Source organism: Phyllostomus hastatus, unplaced genomic scaffold (assembly GCF_019186645.2).
Source record: "Phyllostomus hastatus isolate PE091 unplaced genomic scaffold, TTU_PhHast_1.1 phas_scaffold_317, whole genome shotgun sequence".
NCBI lineage: Eukaryota > Metazoa > Chordata > Mammalia > Chiroptera > Phyllostomidae > Phyllostomus > Phyllostomus hastatus.
Genome location: NW_025334023.1, coordinates 16,114,338 through 16,141,568, shown reverse-complemented (window position 1 = coordinate 16,141,568; position 27,231 = coordinate 16,114,338). Strand labels below are relative to the sequence as shown.

Here is a 27,231-nt window from a genome sequence, read left to right as displayed (position 1 = left end):
GCATTTTCAGTTTCACAATCTGGTTTTTCACTTACTGAGTAAAACAATACCATATCCAGTACTAATTAGCTCGAAGGAAGAACTGTGTTGTGATGATCAACAGGAAAATGAGTGGCAGCTTTTCCTTCCATTGTGTTGAGTATTGTGGCCCAGTTATACCATTCCTGTGTTCTCTGCACATATTTTTATTTACATTCTGTTAGCCATATTATTCTATTAACCATATTAATGGATATTGCCACTCAGATGATTATAAAAAATGAAATTGGACACTTTTCTTGTTTAGATTAAGATTCTGTGGAAGAGGTCACTTGAGGATTTGTTTCTGTGTGATCTCATAATATTTTGTAATACTGCACTGTAGTATGGAATTTGCCACTAAAAATTTGGCTGTGGTTCATAAAAATATAAAAAGGAAGTTTTAAATCTTTTACAAACAAACACATCTTCACACTTACTAAACACTTAGTCTATTTGCTCTAAATTTGTTGTTAAAATAAATAATTAGAATTTTCTAAGACAAATAGAGATCAAGGTCATTTTTTATTCAGATAGGACAAATATGAGTATTAATTCAATTCAAATCTTGATGAGAAAGCACAAGCCTAGACACTAAGGAAACAAATATAATTAATAGGTAATATAGTCTGAATTAACATTCATTTACAAAGCGATTGGAATCATATAAGAATTCTTAGTTTGCTATTGTCATTATGAGAATTATTTGACTAATTTATGAAAGAAATACACATTAATTACCATCTCAGGCAATAGGGATAAATGTTAAAAATATAAAGATTAGGATGCAGTCATTGGCTTATCAGCAATTTAAGATATAATAATATCCTAAATATCCTATAATATCCTAAAACTTTTAGGATATTAATATAGCTGTGTTTCTTAGTATCAATAATATTCCCCCATTACAAATTCAAACTTTTATAAGCCAATTATAATACTTAGGGTGCAGACAAAGATACCGTAACATAAAAACTTCAAAACTACAGTGAATCCATCCAGGTGGTAGATTTTTTCTCTCTTATATAGGAATCTATCCAATCTTAGCAGGGATTTTGCTTCAGATCATTTAGAAACACAGTTACTCCTGCTATAATGGTCAACTATCCCCTAGATTATGGTCCTAATTCCCCTGCTACAAAACAGTTGATTGGTTCATCTTTGTTTCAGTTTTGTGAAGGGGAAAGAGAGAGAAAGTGAAATGTAAACAGTTTTCTATTTAATGGATAAACCTATAAAGTTTAACATGTCATGTCTACTAATGTCTATTTGTCTAGAACTTAGTCACTTCTCTCCTATCTTAAAGGTAGGCTAGGATATGGAGTGTTTTTCTGAGTAATTCTATGCTTAGTTAAAACTCTGAGGCTTCTATTATTAAGTAGGTTAAGAGAATGAATTTACATGGACAGTTAGTAGTCTATGTCATAGTTTTGCTTTCTAGTCACCTATGCAACCTCATCTTTCCTCACAAATATATTCAGACCTTTTAAAAGGAAGTATGCCTAAAATCCTATCCAGTAATCTTATCCTATGCAGCCAAAAATCCAGGACCAGCGTGTAATACAGTCATCTGTATCAGGTCTTGAAACAGCTGCTTATGATATAGCAACCCATCAACTAAAACCCGTCTTCCCCTACCCTAATATATAATGGTAGAGTAAGAAAAGGATAACTGAATTAAAACATCCCAGTTGTGATGTCTTGAGAAAGACACAACATCAATCTATAGAAGATTTTGGTCAAGGATAGATCTGATGGAATATTATTAAACCATACAAAGGAAGAAGATGCTGACATTATACTACAACATGGATGAACCTTGAAGACATTATGGTAAGTAAAATAAGCCAGACACAAAAGGACAAATATTATATAATTCTGCTCATATGAGGTCCCTAGAATTCTGAAGTTCATAGGGAAAGAAAATAGAATGGTAGTTACCAGGGGCTAGAGAGAGGGGGAAATGGGGAGTTATAGTTTAGTAGGTCCAGAATTTCAGTTTTGGAAGATGAGAAAGTTCTGGCTAGGTCATGGTGAAGTTGCATGACAATGTGGATGCACTTATTGCCACTGAACTTACACACTTAAAATGGTTAAAATGATAGATTTTAAGTTTTGTACATACTACCACAATATTTTTTTAATAAAAAAGGGGGAAAAAACCCTTTCATGAGTGTAAAGAATGGAAAGTTCAAAGTAGATTTTGGTCTATAGCAAATGTTCAGTTCTTCTGGTCAGGAACTGAGAAAGCCTCCTGCTGGCAGAGTGAGTTCTTTGGTAAACTCCTCTCTTAGTTCTGACGTATCTCCTTTGTTCATGGTCCCTTGAGGCTTTGGTTTTGTGTGTTTGGAAATATTTTCTCTGTCTACCATCCACATCAAAAGTGCATTTACTGAGGCAACTTTAAGGGACTGAGTATTATGTTAGAGATTTAACAATCATAGATTCTTATATACCAGACATGACTTCTTTGGTAATAAAATTCCTTTCTTCAAAACTTTAGCAGCCTTATTGTCTATTTGCTTCTACTCAGTTGTATGTAGCCACACTCAAGGATCTCTTTTGGACAAATTTCTTTACAGCTTATAGACTCTCATTTTTAATTTATTGTCTTCTCTACTCTGTTCATGTTTCTTTCCCTTACCTTAATATCAGCTAACTTAAAACCATGTGGAATGAAAGTCTTGGGACGTTGGTTGGGAAGCCGATAATCTTAAACTGATTTTTGCCCCTGGGCTTGTTCTGATGAAAATTTTATGTCATGATCTTTAAGAAATACAAGAAGTTGACTTGCAACCCTCTAAGGGCCCAAAATAATAACATTTTATTTTACTTTTTAAAGATTATTTTTATTTATTTATTTATTTATTTAGAATATGGCCTTTCTTTCTTTTCCTTCCTATTTTTTTAAAGATTTTATTTATTTATTTTTAGAGAAGGGAGAGAGAGAGAGAAACATCAATGTGCGGTTGCTGGGGGTTATGGTGTGCAACCCAGGAATGTACCCTGGCTGGGAATCGAACCTGGAACACTTTGGTTCCCAGCCCATGCTCAATCCACTGAGCTACGCCAGCCAGGGCTAAGATTATTTATTTTTAGACAGAGGGGAAGGAAGGGAGCAAAAGAGGGAGAGAAATATCAATGTGTGGTTGCTTCTTGAGCACCTCCTACTGGGGACCTGGCCAGCAACCTAACCATGTGCCCTGACTGGGAATCAAACCAGTTATCCACTGAGCCACACCAGCCAGGGCAGCATTTTAATTCATTGAATTGCATTTCACAGGCAGAGAGATTCTCTATTAGTAGAGCTATAGTCCTTTCATCACTTTTTGCAAAAGGGCCACTTCTTGTCTAATTTTATCTCATGTCTATAAAGCACTTTGATAAAAATTTCAAGAAGCAGCCAACATACACCAAATCTCACCTGGTGTTTTTTTTTTTTTTTTTTTTTATGTCTGTTCCCCTAGACCTACAAGCTCGGTAGTAAAGTAGTCTATTTCCAAGTTAGTATGCATTTTGAAGCCCCATAACAAGGGCATGTACCTCTTTCTAGCCTGAGTATGATCCTGACTACTGGCTTTACAACCTGCTAAACCAATGTCACAAACTTTGGTTTTTATGATGACTGCATTCCACTTCCAGGAGCCACTTTCTATGATAATACAGTACAAGCTAAGCACATGTAACCTAAACTATAGTGCCTCAAAAAAAGCAGAATCTTTATTTCTTTCTCTCACAACAGTAAAGAAGTAAGCCATATTGCAGGAAAGGGTGGTTAGCTATGATTTACCCACAAAATTATTCAGATTCTTTGGGTCTTATCTTTTTGATTCATTTAAAGTATTGTCATTCCTTTCATGGTTTAAGCATATTTCCAGAATGTGGAAAAGAGGAAAAAAGAAACTGGAATGAAAGCAACTTCCTTTGTAATAAGGATGTACATATCCCTTCTGCTCACATGGCTTTTGTAGAAACATATTCATGCCTACTCCTGGCTGCAGGAGAGCCGAGGGTATGTAGTCACTAGCTCAGCACCTATGATCCAGCAGAAACTCAGGATGATTTATTACTAAAATGAAGAAGGGGAGAATAGTAAAATTTGCAGACTCTGTCACTCCAAAGAAATCCCATTGATATGGAGACATTTGTGTAGCATGTAATTGCATCACAGTATAATATTTTGGCATATGTAAATTTGAATGAAGGACTACAAAAGATCAGAGGAGGCATAGTGTTGGGTTCCAATCTCAAAGGAGGCTCCTGAAAAAAAAATTGACTGAACTTGGAGAACAAGCAAAGAGTAATTAGGATGAAAATTTTCCTCTTAAACAAAAGTTCCTTTTACAAAACACAAATATGGAACTCTAAGATGTAAGATCATTCTGTTTGTTAACATTTGATACCTCACAATATTTTTCCAAGGTATTACTTCTAATCAGCTAGGCTATACATAACTGTAAATTTACATACAGACATTTATGTTTCTTTGTCAATATAAATAAGAGTAAGTCAATATGTGGCAATAAATACAAAAAATACTTTGACATGTCCAGTTTCAAATTCTTGGAGAGTAAGCAAAACGTTTGTGTGAAGGTTAAATTACATGGAAAATTGTTGAGAAGAAGGTAGATAAGACATAAGTCAATGTCTTCTTTTCTTTTTATGTTCCTGAACTTATTTTCTATCAAATCTAACCTAAAACCTTTACTACACTGAACAATCAGAGTAAAATTTGATGAGTGTTGATTTTTCATTTTAAAGATAACCTGAGCTTTATTGCATGCTAGACTTTCATTCATTCATTCATTTGTTCATTTGTTCATTAAGTATATTTTGAGCACTAGCTATGTGCCAGGATTTAAGTAATGAAGAAAAGTTACCTGTCTTCAAAAGGCTCACAGGCTAACTGGAGAAACAACTTAGAAAATATATCAACAAATGCCACCTGATAACTGTTCTGAGAGAGGACTGCACCATGGACATAGACTCACAAGTCAGAGGCTGCTGATAAAACTAGGAAGAGTCCATGTGGGCCTCTAAAAGACAAGAACACTTGTCTTGAGTTTGGAGACTGAGTGAGTATCCCTTGGTAGAATGTACCTGGAAGCAAGAATAGCATGCACACTTGGATGAAGTTGTGAGAAAACAGGATATATTTGGGGAAGAAAAATAATTAAAGTACAGAGTACCATGTCAGTGTAGAGGAGGAAATATCAGTGTGTAAATATTATTGGAATAGAAACGGGAAAATTCATTCTCCTCCTGGCTTTCATTTCTTTAATTCAAAATAATTACTGAGCTCTTACTCATGTTCTAAGCCCTATACTTGTCTCTGGGGAATTAAAACTAAGCAAATTCAGACATCTAATTTGCCTGTGGAGAGTTCACACTTTATGACAGAGAAAGACAATCAAATAAGATCATGAATGCATATATATAAATACAAGTTATCAGCTGTGCAAAGACCTAGTGGTATGGTGTGAGGGGTAGCTTGATGAAAAGGAACTGAGAAAAGGATTCTAGCTTCCCCTCTTTCTAGTCAATTAAGTAAAAATTATAATGCTCTCCAAAGCTTTTTTCTATTCTGATGTTTTAATGATTCTAAACTTTATTATCATTTAACATAAATTTTAATAGTCATGGCTTAAGAATTTTTATGCTCAGAAAGTGAAATGAAACTAGGGTAAAAGTCCAACCTTATTTCCTCAATATTTCAAAGCTGTTTGAGGACACAATCAGAAACATGGAAGCAGGAGCTAAGAACATATAAGGAAGGGACAAAAGTAGGTTTACAGTTGTTCATATGAAAAATAATACAATAATTAACAAAGAATAATACAGGAATAAAATCTGTGTTTTGTGTACTCACAACTGTAAACCTGTTTTTGCCTCACCTTGTATTTTGGTCTCTTGGAATGCTTCTATTTAAAATTTTAAGAACAATAAAATAACATGAACATCCTGGAATTATTCTGTTAATGGAAATGCCATACAGTAAAAACAACAAATAAAATGATCAACAATAGACAAGATAGTCTTTGGACAATGTGCACTGTCTTGGCAGTTCAAAAGGCCACTGGCAGATCCCTACACACGTCAGGTCATTGGGGAAAGTCGAATACACAGCTCCATTTGAGGTCTGAAGAATTATAGCTCCGAACACACGGCAATCCTCATTCAGAAATGACTGTATGGGCAGAGGGAAGAGCAGTTCTGGCTTCTGGGCATGACTGCTGAATGCCTTGGTGACTTTGGGCAAGTTAGTTACTATCCATGTGCCCCAGTTTCCTCATATATAAAGTTAGGAAAAATGCAAGAATGGCCCTTATAGAAGAGATTTAAGAATGGAAAAATAAAAAATAATCTGAGAAAAAAATAGAGAGAGAAATGAATTCCTATGGAAACCAAAGGTAGTATTTCTTACATTTTTGTATTTAATGTTTATTTTACTTTTTCCATTATCGTTCAGTCCCCTAATGCCCTCCCACCCCCAGCAATCCCCACACTGTTGTCCACGCCCATGAGTCCTTTTTCCTTTTTGCTCAATCCCTCTACTCCCTAACCTCACCCCACCCCCAGCTACCATCCTGTTCTCCATCTATGAGTATGTACACTTTTTATAAAAATGAATTTTATTTAATAAACATGCAGTGTGTGGTATTTTTATATTAAAATTATCTTTGTTGTACCAAAAATTTGGATAAGATAGTCTATGTTGGTTTCCCTTTATTTTTTCTTTTTGAAATTTTGTTGGTCTATTAAATCCGGAAGTTTAGAAAATTTTTTTGGCAAGAAAATTCTGAACATAAAAGTTCATTATTATTTAGTTTTATTCAAGAAACTTTTATCCAGAGACTTCAGGTTTGTTACAGAACAGGGCTGGGGGCAGGTACCATATACTATTACCAAAAGAACCCCCCACTAGGTTTGTGATGTCTGCCCCAGAGGAAAGACCTCTCTCAATGCCAGAGATGTGTGAAAAGGAAGGGAAATGTTTATTTAAAACTATACAGACTTAAAGTAGTGACCTAATGTCTTCATTAAAATATTAAAGTCCCTTAGGATACCCACAGACACACACACACACACACACACACACACAGTTCTTCCTTCTCCCTCTGCCCTAATCTGGGGTACTGTATCCCAGGAAAAGAAGTAGAAGTCTATGATTCAGCCTCCCAGTACCATTAGCTGTGTCGCTGCCAGGATTTCCAGTTAATCCATAGTCATGTGGCACCTTCTCATGGCCCACCAGCAAGAGTCTTTTCACCCCTTTTCTTCCAGGCAAAGTCTCTCCTGCTTCCTAAGCCACATAGCCAAGGGAGAACCCCAAAGTCACATGGTCCTCACTCTTGCCAAAGCCATGGGGGTCCCCACCCTGGCCAAAGATGCCTGGTTCTCTCCTACCAAAGCTTCAGGGGTCCTCACTCTGCCAAAACCGTGTGGTTTTCTCTTGCATGGCTGCCGAGTCTGGGTTTAAATCCCCATGCCAACCTTCCTCTGCAGCCCCATTTCTGACTCCTCCCACAATCTGTTACACCTGCTAGCATTCCTGTATTATTCCAAGTTTACTGGGCTGCCATTGTGAGTCTGGGCAGGGGTGGCCCCATGTCATGGGGCCAATTTTCTCCAAGCTCTGACGCAGGCGCTGTAACCAGGGGGACCTGTCCCCCAGTCACATCTTGGGTGGAAGTTGCTTCCATCCCCCTGGCTCAAAGCATGGCCACAACTATTTAAGATATCTATGAAACCAGTTAAAGGTTATAGATATGTTAAATGACCATGCCAGAGGTTAGCTGTGAAGCTGTTGCTGTACAAAACAGCTCTGCATGTTCCTGCTCCATGTGTCCCTTCCCCCAACTCACACCCGTGGGGGGCAGGGGTGAGCACATCCTATATATCTTTCTAATATTTCTGGACACCTTGAGTTCTGGACCCCATTCTAAATCCCTATTTGGGGCCCTCCTCTGGGCTGCACTCTGTTACAGGTTCCCATTCTTTAATTGCCTTCACATTTGTAAGTGTTATTTTCCAACAAAATATCTGGTAGTTGGGAGCATAGAACCTCTCCAGCTTCTTCAATATTTCTCAAGGAGCTGATCTGTTTGAGTACGCATTATCCAGAGTCTTTAGTTTGGCATTCTTAAATTGCCTTCACATTTGTAAGTGTTATTTTCCAACAAAGTATCTGACACTTGGAAGCATAGAACCTCTCCAGCTTCTTCAGTATTTCTCAAGGAGCTGATCTAACTGTTTGAGTACACAGTAGACATTCCTGAATGATTAAATCAGATGACAGTCTATACTTGTTTTTGTATAGAAATGACAATGAGTCACTATCTGGAACTTGCTGTTGGGCCATTTCTCACCTCTTCCCTGGGGGACTAACCCCTCTTGCATGGAAGAGTCTCAGGGACCCTTGGGATACTTTCCTCTTCTCTTCAATGTAGCTATTAGTTACTCAACCTCTAGGATTCTCTGCCTACTCTACCAGTTTGCTGCATACTGGGACAGTCTTCCTACTTTTTTCTTTTCTGTTTGTAAAAAAAAATTCAGATAATTTTAATTTTGAGTTTAATACTGATCACTTCTTATAATCAGATATGGGAAAACAAAGATAATAAACTCAATGAAATCACAAAAGTTAAGAAATCTTGAGTTCTAACAGGCATGGTTCCTGGTCTATACTTGACTTCTTAACAGAAATGCTAGTTAGAAGTCCTAACTTTTATTTCTTTACTTTGTATTAAAATACAGTTGATGCAAAATATTTTATTAGTTTCAGGTGTACAGCATAGTGATTCTACATGTTTATTCCTTATGATGCAATCAGCATGATATGTCTATGAACCATCTGTCATCATACAAAATTGTTATATTACTGACTATATTCCCTTTGCTGCATATTACATTATTGTGACATGTTTATTTTATAACTGGAAGTTATAAAATCTATGCTGTTCTAAAAGGTATTATTTCATTTTTTTATCTCTTCAAAAATTCTACTCTCAGGCTGGTGTGTCTAATCAGGGAAAGAAAATTAACATCAATTAAGTTAATTTAGAAGCTGTAGTAGGCTGAAAAAATCACTATCGAAATATATCAGTTCCTAATCCCAGGAATCTGTAAATGTTACTTATAAGTAACATTTGCTGGGGCTTTGCAGATGTGATTAAGTTATAGATCTTAACCTGGGGAGATCATCTTGGATTATCTGGGTGGCTTCTAAATATAATCACAAGAGTCCTTATAAGAGAGAAGCAGATGGTAATTTGACAGGCATACAGGTAGATGAGGAGAAGGAAATATGACCATTGAGGCAGCTAATGGCATGGTGCAGCCATGAGTCAAGGTATGCCAGCAGCCACCATGGTCCAGAAAAAAATCAAGACGCAGATTCTCCCTTAGAATCTCAGGGGAAAGTGTGGCCCTGTCAACACCTTGATTTTGACCCAATCATCTGATTTCAGGCTTCTGGCCTCTGGAACTGTGGGAGAATACATTTCTGTTGTTTTAAGGAAATCCATTTGTGATAACTAGTTGTCGCAGCCTCAGGAAACTAATACAGGAGCTCACTTGTCTCAAATGCACATCCTATAACCTGTGTTGTAGGTGACACTATATCAAGTGGTCCTTGCCCTATTTGTTTTCTTCTGCTATTTAATTATCAAGCTAAGCATAAACTTTTCTTTCATTATTGGAAGTTATACTTGAGAAACGAGTTTGAGAGGCACAGAAAGAGGGACAATATACTTAACTACTATTCATCCACTTGAAAAACATTCTGTAAATTTCTGCTATGTATCTATCTTTGCTCTAAATCCTGGATTAAAACAGAATAAAATGGGATTCTTGTCCTTAAGGAAGTCAGTTGATGAGGGGAAGCAGATGCACATATGCATACGATTAAATTATTTGGAAAATGCAATAATGATCATAAAGTTGGGGAGGGTCCTTACAACTTCGAATAAATTTAGCTTTAAATCTTAGGTCTAGTTATCGTCTCTCTCTCTATAAATATACCTTTCAAAGCATAGCCTTCCCCTGGATAATGAGCAACTCCCTCTCCTACTGACCCTGTCCCCGGCAGAAGACAATATCCTGTACCTGACTAATGGTCACCAGGTCCAGACCATTGGCAAGTTAAAGATAACATCTTGACCTAAGTTATGTTGTGACTCCTGAGCCTTAATGCAGAATTGTTATCAGTGGGTCTGCCTAAGGCCAGCCTGTAGTGTGTGGGTTCTTGACTCCATGTAGGGAAGATGTCACAAGAGGAGTCCAGGTGACTATGAGGATCCACTGATTAAAGCTGGGGACAATGAAATGAGGAAGGACTTAGCATAGAAGAAGCAACAGGAGAGCCTGGGCTGGGCTGCCTTAGCTCACAAGGAAGTCAAAGAAAAGGGGGCTTTGGGGAGAGTTGGAAGGATGAGCCTGGGACAAGCTGCTGCTGCCCATTGCCTCAGATTTTAGGAGACGTGTGTTTATGGGGAAAGAAGTGGGAGAATGAAAAGGAAATGGCACAGGCTTCTTTCCAGAGGGAGAGTGCACAGGCTGGGCCCTTTGTCTTGAGTTTTTATCTCTCTTGCAGGCAGGAAGCTTAGAGGAGGCCTCAGGGAGTGGGTTTTAGTAAAATATGCATCAGTTCTGCAGGTGTGTCCTTTCAGGGTCTTGGTCTCCACTGATTGGTCAGTGACAGGGTAGGGGGCTTTAGTCATTGCAGCTGTTCCCGGTGTTGCCCACCTGGTTTTGCTGCTTATCTGGGCCTGGAGCTGAAACACAACAGAGGCCTAGATGTTGTTTCCAGGGAGGGAAGGCCAGTGGAGGAGAGGTTACTCTGGGGTGAGGTCCTTGTTTCCCAGTTTTTCTCTCTGCCAGGCACTGGGAGCCTTCTGGACAGTGACAATCTGAACCTGGCTATAAATTGCTTGGCCATTGCATTCAACTATCAGTCTCAGTTTCCCTATTCTGTTTGACAAAGAATTTTCCTAGCTTCTCACTATCCTGTCTCAGAATGATTCTCTGGCTATTTTCTTATGAGATGGGACAGAGGGATTGGAAAAAAACCTCAGACTTTTTCTCAAGATCTGAAAATGTGATTATTACCTTTATCTTGTTTCTGACTAATCAGCTCCTCGCATGACCTGGAGCCCCCTCACTCATGGTGTCTTGTAATTTTGCCTTATGTAATCTGTAACTTATGCCATCCATCTGGGAGTTTAGGCTTGGGAATATCTAGTTCTCCTGGGTGGCACCATTAATAATAAAACAGTCAATATTTCACCACTGCAATTCTCTGTTTTCAGTGGTCAACATAAGAAACGATCAAATCTGCAGGGGATTTTTGTGAGTTTATTTGAGTCAAACTGACCATTGTTGGGTAGCAAAATCTTACTGGATTGAGAAATGCTCCAGAGAATGGTGATTTAGCACCTTATTTTATGCATTAAAATCAAAAGACAAGGCATAAAGGGGTTGCAAGAAATCCACTGGTGATAGGTTGGGGGGGGTGGGAGAAGCAAAATGGTGGAGGGGACCTCTAGCATTGGATAAAAAGTAACATGATAGATACTTTTACACAGGTGGGTACTGTATAGTTAGCAGTCAACAATTAACACGGTAACAGTAGCAGTGAGGGGATTTGTAGTTTTCTGGTGCAGTAACTATGCGTTGAGGAGGGCGGAAGAAGGAAATCTTACATTCCAAAGGTATGTTATCATAGATGCAAAAAAACGATAAACTCGGTAATGATAAGATTCACCTTTGCTAGACAAAAATAGCAGCTTAGGACGTGACTACCTGCCTTGACTTTTAGTTAGAAAGTTTTTATTTCAGACCATCCTATGTGGTTACTTTAGGTCTCTGAGTTTGTAAGGCTGCCACGCAGATTTCCCCTGAGTGTGTCAGTTTTTGCATATGGACTCTTTTCCCCAGTGTTTGGCTCTGCTAGCTCCAGTAGGAAGAGCTCTTTCTGTTGTACAACAATAATGTGCATTGAGTATTATGAACCCATTGAAGAATGCCGAGATGACAGAGTCTTCGTGAGAATGGAGGAGAGGTGGGTTAGGGAAAGCTTCATGAGAAAGATATGGCTCCAAGTTGCCAAATAAAGGAGCAGAGTAATAAAAGCAGGCAGAAGGGGCAAACATTTATCAATTTCTTCCCCAGGGATTTCATGTATGGGAGAACATTACCTGACAAAAAGAGAAAGCTTTTGTGTTTATGAAGCAGTGAACATTAGGTCAAGAGCATTTCTAACTGCCAAACAGCATAGGATGATTACTTCTCTCTTACCATTATTTCAACTGATAGTAAAGGTATGTCATTTAATTTTTTTTTCTTTTGCATTCTTCTCATGACAAAAGTGTGACTTGTTTTCATTATGATTTTTGGAATACTGATATAGCTATAGAACTCCCTCCTCACTGCTTTCCAGCCCTTCCCAACTTGGGAAAGAAGACAGTACTAACTACTTGCACTAAATAATCTGGCCTAGAGAAATTGTATTGAAGAGAAACTCAATAATGAGAGTTCCTGCATAACACAAGGTGATAGCTCTGTCTCCTGGAGATAACTTGCAGTATTGTTTCCTTGTAAGTAAACAGAGGCACAGAGCTCCTATAAGAAAATAGTGATAACAATCAACATTTGTTTAGCATTCGGTCATTTTACAAAAGGGTTTCACAAAGGTATCTGATTATGGGTTGTTTGAGTCCTAAACAAATACTGTTTTAACATTTCAGGCAAGTGTCTTTTTAATTTATTTTTCATCTTTACTGCAATGTTGTTATTTTAATTAACATGATATTTTTCCAGCTTCATTGAGATATAAGTGACATGTAACACTGTGTTGATCTGATACACATACATTGTGACATGATGGCCATCACTAGCTTTAGCCAACATATCCATCACCTCACATAGTTAACACTTCTTTTGTGTGGTGAGAATACTTTAAGATCTACTCTCTTCCCAATTTTCAAGTATATAATACAGTATTTTGACTATAAGCAACATGCTGTCCATTAGATTTCCTGAACTTACTCATTGAATAACTGGAAGTTAGTACCCTTTGACCGACATCTCCCCATTTCTCCCACCCCCTCAAGAAAGTTTTTCAATCTCTTTTAGCTTCAGTTTCCTTGTTTTAACGTGGTGGCACTGACAGCCACATGGCTATTGTATGAGAACTGAATGAGATTTTGTACACGAAGTAACAAGGATAGTGCCTGACAGCTATTACGAGCTAGACTTTATTCCCCCCTGGGAGTAGCTGAACTTTTAAAACAATGTGTTTTATACTACTATTCTTCAATTGCTTCACTCCTCTCAACTCATGACAAGAACCAAACCATTTTTCAGGCCCTCCCCACCTCCCATCTATTGAGATTATGGCGCTGGCCTGGCTACACAGGGGCATAATCCGAGGAGCACCAGTGTGTCCTAGAATCTGAACCTTCTCTGGTGGTGAAATTCCTTGGGCTCTCTGCTCTTTTTCTGGCGCCTAGGTATCACATGGGGTGAACACAGGGTGTTATTTATAAATAACATGTTCCCTGAGTACTCCGGGAAGAATTTTAGGCAGTGTTCAGTATTTGATTATGCATGAAACAGGAAAGTCATATATCAAAAAGATGAGACAGACTATTAGAAAGATAACTTGGTGAAATATAACTGGGATTTGCTATGGAGCACTCAAGCTTTAAATTGAATCAGTTATTAATCAGTTCATGAAATTAATTGATATAACTACATTGTACTTGGTAAAGAAAGTGTGATTTTATGAAATATTAGTTTCAATTATATATTATGTCATGTATTGTGAAATGTATTGTTTTTTTAAAAAAAGAGGAGCCTTGAAGGCCATGAGATTAGGCTGCTAATTGTTTACTTTTTCCACTGCTGGTTAGTTGTCAATGTTGGGAAGTTTCTGATTTAACAAACATTTATTGACACTTACTTTTCATGAGATATTCTTCTGCATGAATGATTTTCTTTTCTCTTCCCTAACACTGATATTTTTCAGTGTAAGGCAGGTACCTTGTGTCAATCCCACACTCTTCTCGCCCTTCACCTGGCCTCTGATACAGGTTTGAGAGGATTCTGGTTAATAAACAGACTCTGACACTAGGTAGTAAAATGCAAATTCTTAAATAGTGTGAACGAGAGCTTCCCTAAAGCCCCTAAGAATTACATAAGCTTTAACCCTTAACTTCTGGGCTCATTTTATTCAGAATTTTCTAAGCTTTGCGTCAATGTGGGTTGGAGTAAGGATGGGGAAATAGGGAAGAGGGAAGTGGAGGAAGGTTCCAGGTATGGGTTGAGAAGGGAAAGACGTTTCAGGGTGGGATGAGAGGCTGAAAGCAAGGCTGGGAGAAGGAGACGCTAGTATACAAAAGACTATTTCCGGCCTTGATTTCGGTACCAAGTCTCTTTGAGTTGAACTTTTTTTTTGGGGGGGGGAGGTAGGGTGGACGACCTCTCCAAAACAACTAGGTATGTGTGTTCGTTCATACACACAGAGAAGGGAGTCCAGGGTCTCCACTTCAAGTATGAGTATTGTTTTCCACATCTTTGTCTTTTGGAGTTTGGGAGGCTGGGTACGGGACACCTCTTAATTCCCAGCCCAGGGCATCCTGAACAGCAGCCGCCACAACAGGCTGGCCCCCAGACAAAGGAACGGGAACGGCAGAGCCGCCTAGCGCAGCCTGGGCTGCTGGGCCGAGGGAACTTGCGCTCCGCCACCAAGTGGGCAGTGCAGCCCCAGTGTGGCCCGGAGCTGCCGCGCCCGGAAGACCCGGCTCCCGGGCGCAGACCCCGCCCGGCTGGCTCAGCGCCAGCCTCTGGGCTTCCACTCATTCTTTGACCACCGCCCCCTCCCTGTCCTGACCCGCCCCACCGGCGCTGCCGTAACTACTGTCTCGGCTGCAGCTGCACCTTCTCCGGCGGGAGACGAGCACAGCACGGTGGGCCTGGCGGCATGGCTGTGTCCTGGAGAAGCTGGCTGGCCAATGAAGGGGTTAAACACCTCTGCCTGGTAGGATGGCGGGCCAAACGCACATTGGGTCTCTTGTGCAGCAATTTTGATTCATTCTCTGAGCGTGCGCGGGTGGGAAGCTGGACATGGAGGTTTTGCCTCTAATTCGAACATTCTCAACTAATAAAACTTTCCGCTGTTAATACCTGCAGACAGTAATGATCCCACCCCTCCTCCAATGCATGAAAACTTTCCTATACACTGATGGGAGAGTGGATATGGAGGGAGAAGGGATGACTTTAATGAACACTGTTCTTTCTTAAGAACATCTTCCTTTGAACATCTTCATATCTTTGCTCTTTTCCTAGATTGTTTCTGCTTGATGATTTGGTTTAACAATATACAACTCTTGGGACATGGTGATGTCACTTATTTCTTACTCCTATTTTGCACTGCCGGGAATGTCTGCAGGTCACTCAGAAGACCTGTTGTCAGGCCAAATGCTTACTCTTAAGTGCAGGGACTGAGGGAGGTCAGATTTGTTTTTCTTAGTGTTTTTCAACTTGCTGGTTAATTGAAATTGCTTCCTTCAATTACTAATTGAAATTTCATTGAAAGTATTGTGTCCAAGGAAAGCACTTAATGTTTCCATTCATCAAGTAATGCTATGTTTCATTTTTGTTTTCTCCTTTTGTATGATTTAGCTTATCTGGCTCTCCCTGAACGTTTTGCTTTTCTGGAAATCCTTCCTGCTGTATAATCAAGGGCCAGAGTATCACTACCTCCACCAGATGTTGGGGGTAAGTGGGATTCGGGTGACCTGGTGGATGCATTTAATGTGGGCAGACATTGCTACAATCTTTGGTCATTTCTTCCATTCATTAAAGAAACATAGGTTGTACACTATGAAATATTGGTTATTCTCTAAAGTGGTCAAGTTTTCTTGATTTATCATTTATACTTGTCTGGGATAAAATGATTTTACTCTGTGAAGAACCAAAGATATTGTCTGCTAGAGTGAAGTGGATGAAACTGTCTGACCAGGCTAGTGGTGGTGCCTGAGAAAATTGGCTACTTCTTATCAGCTGCAGAGTGCCCTGAAGGATCTGCTTCTTCAGGAGGACCAACCAGCTAGTGGCAGGCTTTTTGTTTTCACTAATCAAGACTTCAGCCTGACCATAAACTTATCCAGAGGATATCTGCAGTCTTTCCTTTTACTGCCATTTCTCACAAAATATGTGTCTGATGCAGTATTTATTAACTAACATTGAGAAGCAGTTCATTCTTAGTAGTTGTCTGAAATCTCTGCTTTCTATTGCAAAACAACTATTTAGTTAATGGTTTATTTAAACTTATGATACACTGGGTACTTTACAAATAATTTGTTAAAGCCAGGAATCTATTTTTCCCATTTTACACTTGGGGGAATACAGGCTAGGGAAGCTGAATGACTTGCTCAAGTACCATTGGATGGTCAGTGTCAGAGCTGAATTTGAATGCAGTGCTGTCTGATCTTTGGCATTTTTCTCACACTACACAGAGTTTCTAAACCTTCAGTGGCCCATCTCATATATTTATGCCACTGTTTACTATTATTATTCTTTATTAGTGCTGCCCAAAAGAAATATGAGTAATTTAAAATTTCCCAGTAGTATATTAAAAACAAAAATCCAGTGACATTAACTTTAATAATATATTTTATTGAAAATAATATTTCCAAAGCATTATAATAGATTGAAGTATTCAAAATATGGTCAATATGTAAAAAAATTTAACAATGAGATATTTTTCATTATTTTTGTCTATTCTTTGAAATATACCTTGTGTTTTATATACTTAGGCACAGCAAAATTCAGTCACTAAATTTTCATCAGAAATACTGACCTATGTTTAGATATTTTTTTACTTTCTTTTTTTATTGTTTTTCAACTACAGTTGTCCTACATTTTTCCCGTTGCTCTCCCCTCCCCACCCCTCTGGCCTCCTCCATCCACAGTTAATCTTACCCCCACACCTTGTCCATGCCCATGGGTCATGTTCTTTGACTTGTGCCTTCCTCTTCTTTGTCCTGTTATCCCATTCCCCCCACCCCTCTGGTCACTGTCAGTTTGTTCTTTATTTTCATGTCTCTGGTTCTGTTGTGCTCATTTATTTGTTTTGTTGTTTAGGTTCCACTTATAAGTGAGATCACATGGCACTTGTCTTTCACCACCTGGCTTATTTCACTTAGCATAATGCTCTCCAATTCCATCCATACTGTCATAAAGGGTAGGATCTCCTTTCTTTCCACTGTGTAGTATTCCATTCTGTAAATGTACCACTGTTTTTTGATCTACTCATTTACTGATGGGCACCTATGTTTATATTTTATAAAATTTTACAGGTAATATAGTATATATATTCAAGTTGTTCCAAACATATTTAAAGCTTTTCTGATAACAAATGAGTATCAGCTTTTAAATTTTAATTTATAATTAATAAAATTAATAAAACTAAAAATTCATTTCCTCCATGGCTCCACACATATTTTACATGCTCACTAGCCACATGTGGCTAGTGGCCACCATTTTTGGTAGCACAAGTGTAGACTGTGGGGGAAGATATTCCTACCATAATGGCCATATTGCACTTACTCTGCTTTAAAGCAAACAACTAGCCATCAATTCATACAATAAAAAGACATCAGAATTTGGGTAGTCATCTTGCTCCCCCTCTCCAGAATAGGAACTGATATTGGAGGGAGAGCTGTGAACTCCAATTATTGGCAGGTAACTATAATAATATCTCTGACTTTTCTCTAATCTGATGGTGAGAGCCTTTGAGAATAAAGGTAAAGCTATTTAATTTTCAGAACTGAAGTATTCATTTTTATCACTAGTATGCCAGGTGACTGTTCTCACACCAAAATCAAATATTAAAAAAAAATGCATAAGAACTGACTTGGAAAAGAAGATCTTAAGTGACAGAGAATAAAATAATGTTAGAATTAGTATGTCTTAGCACTTTTCATTATGAAAAAATGATTTTTCATAATCATTTTTTGAAATGATTATGGTTGGTTTATGTTTGAGTTAATGCACTAATCAGACTGTGTACATCCTAGAAGATGTTTAATTAGTCCATGCTGTGAATATTGGAGTCTTAAAATTATACACGGGGGTAAAAAGTCTTTTGAGGGAAGCCAGTACAACATCCCAACTAACCAACCAACCAAACAATAACTTACTCCATCTTCCCATAACAACTATTTTAAAAATTAAATTTATTAAGGTAACATTACCTTTTAGATAAAGGACTCAATTAATTACTTAAGATAAAATCTGGCCCTGGCTGGTGTGGCTCAGTGGATTGAGTGCCAGCTGGTGAACCAAAGGGTCACTGGAAGGATTCCCAGTCAGGCACATGCCTGGGTTGGGGGCCAGGTCTCCAGTAGGGGGTGCTCAAAAGGCAACCACACATTGATGTTTAAAAGAAAAAGAAAGGAAAAAAAATCTGTTTTTATTTATTTTCAAAGAATGGAAAATGTAGTTGCTTGTACTTTAGTGGAAAGTACTAATGTGTTATGACCATCTCTGAGAAATTTAATTTCTTAAATTTTTTGAAATGTCAGAGCAATTTGAGAATACCATTTATAAAATCTTTCATATTCATGTCCACTTATGTGAGTTGTATTTCTGACATTTTAATGGTTAAAGAGTATAATTTAATTGATATAAACATTTTAATTTGAGAAGAGAATGAGTTTTATCGCAGCAGATTCAATGTCTTTGTTTTATATCTTTCTCCCAAAACTAACATAAGTGTATGGACTTCAGTTTTAACCCAGTTATTCTTATGATGCCATGATAAGAATTTTTTTTTTGCTTTGTCTTACAATTATTATTTTAGACCTGCTAGATTGTTATGAAGTTTTTTTTTTCTAAACTCTTCCTGAGATACCTGTGGTAATTAGAAGAATGTTGTGAGCATTGAGGGGTTTTTGTTTTTTTTTTTCTGATTTCATAGTGATGATCTTTCTTTGGTCAATCATTATCCTTCAAGTGGTTTGGAAACATTAACTGATTTACCCTCTCAAGAGTCCTGAGAGTTATATTATAATTAACATATTTCAGAGAAAGAAATCTGATGTTATAGGAGTTTCTTATGGTGAAAGATTGGAGTCCCGGGACCAAGGGACCTAGGATTTTAAGTCAGTATTGGTTTCACTGCTGGCCTAGGCAACTTTACTTTGGCTGAGAAGGCATATATGCCTCCTGTCAATTTCAGAAAAGGATTGATCATTAACTTTTTCCTTTTATTGCACAAAATACCATGGTTTCAATACCAGATATTTTTACCTAAGTGTATTTTTTGTTTCCTTTTCTTTTTAATATTCTGATATTTAAAAACAATTTAGTTCCTATTTATTGACAGGCAAAATGGGTTATATTACTTTCGTGTAGTCATTATATTCTTAGTCTATGATAGAGACTGTAGAATTTTAGATTTGGAAGAGAGCTTTGCTATCTTCACTTAGATTTCTTCTTCATTTTACCAAAAACAAAAATGAGGTTGAAGTGGTTTGGACCCTATCAGCACTGAATTCCTGGGTTTGTTACCATTCTGGTGTGTTGACCCTGTCAGCTCAATATTTAGCCTGTTAATAATGAACAACTCTATAAACCTACGCAAGAACATATTAAACTCTGTACTTAATGGACCTCTAGCTTTTCTCCTATGTGAAATATTTAAAGATGTTTAGCGGTTTAAGAAGTTTTAAAAAATATTGATTTATCCCTAAGATCACATGTTTTTAGCACTCGAGTTGTTTTAGACTTGACTCAGACAAACTGTTAAGGTATTATGAGACATTTTTATCTAAATAAGTCCTGATTCTACAATGTTTCAGCACTTAATGTTTAGCCTCTTTGTTTTATACAATTAAATGGCCACTGTTTATTTCTCTTTTATCAAAACAGCATAGAATTAGGTATTGGAATTAATTTCAGAGATATTTAAATGTACTTTCTTCATTTAATTATTAATAATATCAATAGCAGGTTACATTCATTGAAGACAGTATCAGGTGTTAATCTAAGAGTTTTGCCTGGATTAATTTATTTAATCTTTTCACTCATCCTATGGAGTAGGTATTCTAATTTTGCAGCTACGAAACTGAACTAGAAAAGTTCTGTAACTTGCTAGTGAGTGACAGAGGTAGGGCTTTAGCTTAAACATCCTGGTTCTAGAGCTTATATTCTTAACCATGGTGCATGCTGCCTTTATCCAACATTAACTTTAGGGTAAACCATATGGAATTGCCATTTGAGAGAACAAAAATAATCAAGTATCAGCCATTTCATGTGGTTCAAGCTAATAACAACTATTATAATTTATTAATTGTGTGCTCTGCCCTTTTGTAATCTCACTTAATTTTTAGTTTTTTGAGGAATCTCCATACTGTTTTCCATAGTGGCTGCAGCAATTTGCAATCCCTCCAACAGTGCACAAGGGTTCTCTTCTCTTATTCTTAAGCTTGAGGCAGACTTGTACAGTTAGTAGGTATCCTGATACCTATCGCATTAATTTGCCCAGGCTTCCATAACAAAGGACTACAGACTGGGTGGCTCAAATAACAGAAACTTATTTCCTCACAGAGCTTGAGGCTGTATATTGTATGCTTTCTCCTGGAGAACACCCATTCTAAGGGAGAAGAGCCTGCTGAACTGTGGAATGTTATTGGGACCTTGGGGATTGTTCTAGTTTATTATTCTAATTTGACAGATCAACTTGGTATAGTTAAACACCTTCTTTGTAGACTCACTAGTAGCTCAGTGTGGATGGTAGGTGTTCTAATGTTAGTGTTTCTGGTTCATCATGCGAAGCATTGCATTGATCATAAATTTGATTTTTAAAGTGCCTGGGTAATTGTGGGGAGGGAAATCAAACAATTCTAATTCCTTTTTGACAAGATCACGGGCTTTGGAACTACAGGAGACTTTGAGTCTTGGCTCAGGCATTTATCTCCCTTATGATTGTGACAAATTACTTGCCCGAGCCTAAGTTTAAATCATCTGTACAGTTAGGCTTAAACCTTTCTCCTATGTTAGTTGTGAAGATTACATGAAAAAAAATTACATGTGAAATGCTTAGCACTTGGTGCATATGCACTCAGCAAAAGATAACTATTGTAAATATTAAATAATATTATTTAGTTTCAATGGCATTAATACTATAAATAGTATTAAACAGTAATATTATAAATTATTTATGTTCATAAGTAAAAATGTTAAAAGATGTGTGGAGAAATATAAAGATGGAAGGAACTTACTGAGCATATAGCAGATGGCATTAGGACAGGGAAACATTCCTTTGTTTAGTTGATCTCTGGCCGCCTCCTTGATCCTTCTGGACGAAGGAAGGCTATCTGCTGATATTTGTAATCAGCAAAAAATTTATGGCAACTTGGTAATAATTGCTGAATGGAATTTCAGCTTTAGGTATAATGCATTTCATTCAAAAGAGCATTAATCTTCATAAAACCTTGGAGTATTAAACAGATGAACAAGGGAAATAATGCCTATCTCACAAGATTATTTGTGAAACTTAAAGAAAATTTAAACAAATAATAATAATAGTTAAACTCAGCATTCATTGAAATGTTCTCTTGAGCCAGATTGTGTTACATTTTTTTGTATGCATTCAGTGTCAGTGTCTTATCTAATTTACACTGTAGGTTCTATTATATAAGAGGAAGCTAAAGTATAGAAATTATAAATAACTTTCTTACGGATTCAAGTTCCTAGCGTAAAGCTCATTATATAATAAAAGTTCCAAAAATGCCAGCTTTTCTTTTTCTTTTCCTTTTCTCTCATCCTTTATGTCATATACAACAATTCACTTAGCTGTTCTGTGCCTGATAAAACGTGATGAAACTCCCCTTCTTATCTCTCAAGTATGTGCTGCAGATTAGAGGATTTAATGGTACAGAACCACTTTGAAGAACTGAAAGCATCACAGATGTTAAAAAAATAATTGGTTGTTATCACATACTGTTTCTGTCTCCTGTTCATTCCTCCCAGATTTTAGGGCTCCAGCCATGGTACTATATCAGAGATCTAGCAGTCAAAAAGGACGGTTTGGACAGAGGAATGGGAAAATTTTGTCTTCGTTACGGAGAAGTGTTATATAGCCATACAGTGTGTGGCTGTATAACACTTACACTAACTATAACACTAACACTTACAGTATAGCCACTGTACACACTGTAAAGCATCCAGTATGCTTTACAGTGTGTACAGTGTTGTCTACTTAAGTGGGATCTTGAAGGCCTGTGACTTGTAGTAATTAATAAGTTTGTTAAGCCATGAGCTAAGTGAGCCAATATAAAGATAAATTACCTAGGTGGGGAGTGAGTTTACTTCACCTCTTAGTTTCCCTGTCTTAATGCAACTGTGTAAAGTGATAAAAGTCAAAAAATGTCATAAAAAGTTACTCTTGCAAAAAGTAGTTTTTGTTGCATTCTATTGTAGTAATGGGACTAAAGAAAAAGTAGATTAAGGAGAAGACGACTTCTCATGATCAGTAGAATTTGTTTACATTTTTAGAAATGGGAAAGTAGAATTTAACAATGACTCTTATCTATGCATAAATAAATCCAATACATAGTCTACAGAGTAAAGGGAGGAATACTTTAATGGTTTTCAAGGGTTTGGAAATCATTAAAGGTCTTCAGACACATCAAGAATATTAGAGGTCTGATATAGACATTGAGGCAAGAAGAGATGAGTGGTGTTCACAGTGTGAAAGCATTTTATATATCTGACTTTCATTTTTAGAGTGGGTGCTCCTACGCTAAGATAAATTAATGAAATTATGATGAAAGCCTTTCTGGCTATATTCTTTTATCTATGATAGGGTTTTATAACAGCTGATTCCAAATTGCAAGTAATTTTATTTAATATAATCTGGGAAACTCAGGTTCATTGAAAGGATCTGAAGTGGTAGTGATCCACGCAGGTTTGTTTTTTTTTTCTCATGCTGTAGTTTTGGTTTTCTTAGTTAACTTTATTTTTTCCTCAATATACTCTCTTTTATTTATTTATTACTTTTAATAGTTTATTTTTTATTTTTTTTCAATTACCATTTAGCCTACTTATATCTTCTTGCACCTTCACCTACTCCCTCCCGTCTCAATCACCCCACTGTTGTTCCTGTCCATGAGTCCTTTTTCTTTTTATTTGGATCCCTCTCCCCACCCCACCCCCCTCACACAGATATGTCATCCTGCTCTCTGTTTATGAGTCTATCTCTATTTTACTTGCTAGTTCAGTTCAGAAGATTTTACATATGAATGAAATTATATAGTATTTGTCTTTCTCTGACTGGCTTATTTTACTTAGCATAAGGTTCTGCAGGTTCATCAATGCTATTGCAAAGGGTAAAATGTTCTTTTTATGGCCAAGTACTATTTCATTATGTAAAGGTCCCATAGTTTCGCCCATTCATCTACTGATGGACACTTGGGCTGCTTCCATATTGTGGCTATTGTAAATAATGCTGCAATAAACATAGGGGTGTTTATGTTCTTTCGAATTAGTGTTTCCAGTTTCTTGGTTAAATTTCAACAAGTGGAATTGCTGGGTGCTAAGGCACTTCTGTTTTTAATTTTTGCAGGTAAGTCCATACTGCTTTCCACAGTGGATGCACCAGCCTATATTCCCCACAAAAGTGTTCCCCTTTCTCCACATCCTCACCAGCTGTTGTTTGCTGATTTATTGATGATAACCATTATGACAAGTGATAGGTAATATCTCATTGTGGTTTTAATGTGCATTTCTCTGATGGCTAGTGACATTGGACATCTTTTCATATGTCTATTGGCCATCTCTATGTCCTCTTTGGAGAAGTGTCTATTCAGGTCCTTTGCCCATTTTTTAATTGAACCATTTGTTTTGTGGTTTTTTTTTGGTGTTGAGTTTTATGTTCTTTATAAATTTTGGATATTAACCCCTTATCAGATGTATTGGTAGATACGTTCTTCCATTTTGTGGATTGTCTTTTCATTTTGTTGATGGTTTCCTTTACTGTGAAAAATCTTTTTAGTTTGATATAATCTCATTTGCTTATTTTATTATTTTGTTTCCCTTGCCTGAGGAGATATATCAGAAAAAAATTGCTATGATTAATGTTCAAGATTTTACTGCCCATATTTTGTTCTATGGTTTTTATGGCTTTGAATCTATCAATTAACTCCTCAATTCCTTTTGAGTTAATTCTTGTGTTTGGTGTAAGAAGGTGATCTAGTTTCATTTTTCTGCACATATCTGCCTAATTTTCTCAACACCATTTATTGAATAAACTATCTTTAGCCCACTGTGTGTGTTTGCTTCCTCTGTCGAATATTAGTTGATTCTAAAGGTGTGGGTTTATTTCAGAACAATCAATTCTTTCTGTTGATCTCTGTGTCTGTTTTTATGCTGGTACCATTCTGTTTTGATTACTATGGCATTATAGTATAGTTTGATATTAGGTAGATTGATTCCTTTAACTTTGTTCTTCTCAAGATCAGGGTCTTTTTGGTTTCATATAAATTTTTAAAATATTTGTTCTGTGAAATACATAATTTTTATCTTAATAGGAACTGCATTGAATCTACAGATTGTTTTGTGTAGTGTGGACATTTTAATCATGTTAATTCTTTCTATCCATGAATGTGGTATGTGCTTCCACTTATTTGTATCTTTTTAAATTTATTTCTTCAGTGTGTTACAGCTTTCCAAGTACAGATCTTTTATATCCTTGCTTCAATTTATTCCTAGGTATTTTATTCTTTTTGAAGCAATTGTGAATGGGATTTTTTTTCTTAATTTCCATTTCTGATAGTTCATTGTTGGGACATAAAATGCAACTGATTTCTGGATATTAATTTTGTATCCTGTTACTTTAATTAATTCATTTATCAGTTGTAATAATTGCTTGTTGAAATTTTTAGGGTTTTCTATGTACAGTATCATGTCATCTGCAAGTAAGGACAGTGTTGCTTCTTCCTTTCCAGGTTGGATGCCTTTTATTTCTTCTTCTTGTCTGGTTGCTGTGGCTAGGACTTTCAGTACTATATTGAAAAAGAAGTGAAAGTGGACATCCCTATCTTGTTCCTGATCTCAAGGGGAATGCTTGTAGTTTTTGCCCATTGAATATGATGCTGGTAGTGGGTTTGTCATATATGGTCTTTATTATATTTAGGTTTGTTCCTTCTATTTTCACTTTGCTGAGAGATTTTATCATAAATCATTGCTGGATTTTATCAAATGCTTTTTCTTCATTTATTGACATGATCATGTAGTTTTTATCTTTCATTTTGCTTATATGGTGTATCACATTTATTGATTTTTTTTGAAGAATTTCTTTATTTATTTTTAGAGAGAGGGGAAGGGAGGGAGAAAGAGAAGGGGAGAAACATTAATGTGTGGTTGCCTCTCACACACTCCCTACTGGGGACCTGGCTGTAAACCTAAGTGTGTTCCCTGACTGGGAATTGAACTGGCAACCCTTTGCTTTGCAGCCCAGCACTCAATCCACTGAGCTGTGCCAGCCAAGGCACATTTATTGATTTATAACTGTTGTATTAACCTTGCATCTCTGGAATAAATCCCATGTGATCATGGTATATAATCTTTATGATGTTTTGCTGCATTAAGTTTGCTAATATTTTGTTGAGGACTTTAGCATCTATGGTGTGTTCATAAGGGATATTAAGATAATTATAAAATGAGCTTGGGAGTCTTTTCTCCTCTTGAATTTTTTGGAACCGTTTAGGAAGGAGAGGTTTTAGTTCTTGGAATGTAAATTCACCTGTGAAGCCATGGAGTCCAGGGCTTTTGTTGGTTGGAATTTTGATTACTGCTTCAGTTTCAGTTGGTGTAATCTGTCTATTCAGATCCTCTGATTCTTTCTGATTGAGTTTTGGAAGATTGTATATTTCTAGAAATTTATCCATCTTGACCAGGTTGTACAATTTGTTGGCATATAGTTGTTTGTAATATTTTCTTACAATCATTTGTGTTTCTTTGGTGTCAGCTGTTATTTCCTCTCTTTCATTTCTGATTTTATTAATTTGGGTCCTGTCTCTTTTTTCTTGATGGGGCTGGTTAAAGTTCTGTCAATCTTGTATATCTTTTTGAAGCACTAGCCCTTGGATTCGTTGTTTTTTTTGTGTTTTTTTTAGATTCTATTTCATTCATATCTGCTTTGATCTTTCTCATTTACTTCCTTCTACTCACTTTGGGCTTTGCTGTTCTTTTTCAAACTCCTTTAAGTTTGAAGTTAAATTGTTTATTTGAGCATTCTCTAGTTTCTTGATATAGTCCTGTATGGTATGAATTTCCCTCTTAAGACTTCTTTTGCTTTGTCCTACAGATTTTGGGTTGTCATATTCTCATTTTCATTTGTTTCAAGGTATCTTTTTAGTTCTTCCTTGATCTCATGTTGTCCCATTCATTGGACCCATTCATTGTTTAATAACATGTTGTTTAGCTTTCTTGTCTGTGTGTACTTCTCAGTTTTCTTCTTGTGATTAATTTCTAGTCTCATAGCATTGTGGTCAGATAAGATGCTTGATACAATTTCAATCTTCTTAAAATTGCAACTTGTTTTGTGTCCTAATATATGGTCTATCCCAGAAAACATTCCATGTGCACTTGAATGTATATGGGATGAAATGCTCTGAAACATCAATTAAATTCTTTTGACCTAGTGTGTCATTTAAGGCTGCTGTCTCCTTGTTGATTTTCTGTCTGGAACATCTATCCATTGAAGTCAATGGGGTGCTAAAATTCCCTACTATGACTTTGTTTCAATCAGTCTCTCCCTTTATGTCCATCAAAATTTGCTTTACATATTTAGGTGCTTCTATGTTGGGTTCATTAATGTTTACTAGGGTTACATCCTCTTGTTGGGTCATTCCCTTCATCATTATTTAATTTCCTTTTTTGTCTCTTACTAGACACTTGGTTTTAAAGTTCGTTTTGTCAGTTATTAGTATTCTACCCCAGCCTTTTTTTTCTTTCTATTTATATGAAATATATTTTTCCATCCCTTTACTTTTAGTCTGTGTGTATCTTTCATTTTGAGGTGGGTATCTTGGAGGCAGCATATATATGGGTCTTGTTTTCTTATCTATTCAGCTACCCTATGTCTTTTCATTGGAGCATTTAAGCCATTTATATTTAGGGTGATTATTATAGTTATGTATT

At 36.8% G+C, this 27,231-nt stretch overlaps 1 protein-coding gene across 3 annotated transcripts in view; it reads left to right on the top strand.

The window, feature by feature from the left end:
* The first annotated feature begins 14,948 nt into the window (after positions 1-14,948).
* NOX4 (NADPH oxidase 4) overlaps positions 14,949-27,231 on the top strand; it is a 170,484-nt gene continuing 158,201 nt past the window's right edge. Inside the window, exons 1-2 of one of the 3 annotated variants that reach the window (XM_045818285.1) lie at positions 14,949-15,058; positions 15,703-15,798. In XM_045818285.1, coding sequence (XP_045674241.1) covers positions 15,002-15,058; positions 15,703-15,798 — 153 coding nt within the window. In that variant the 5' untranslated portion in view covers positions 14,949-15,001. Of the gene's footprint in view, positions 15,059-15,702; positions 15,799-27,231 lie in introns of those variants that run through there. The other 2 variants (XM_045818286.1, XM_045818287.1) reach the window with 2 other exon arrangements.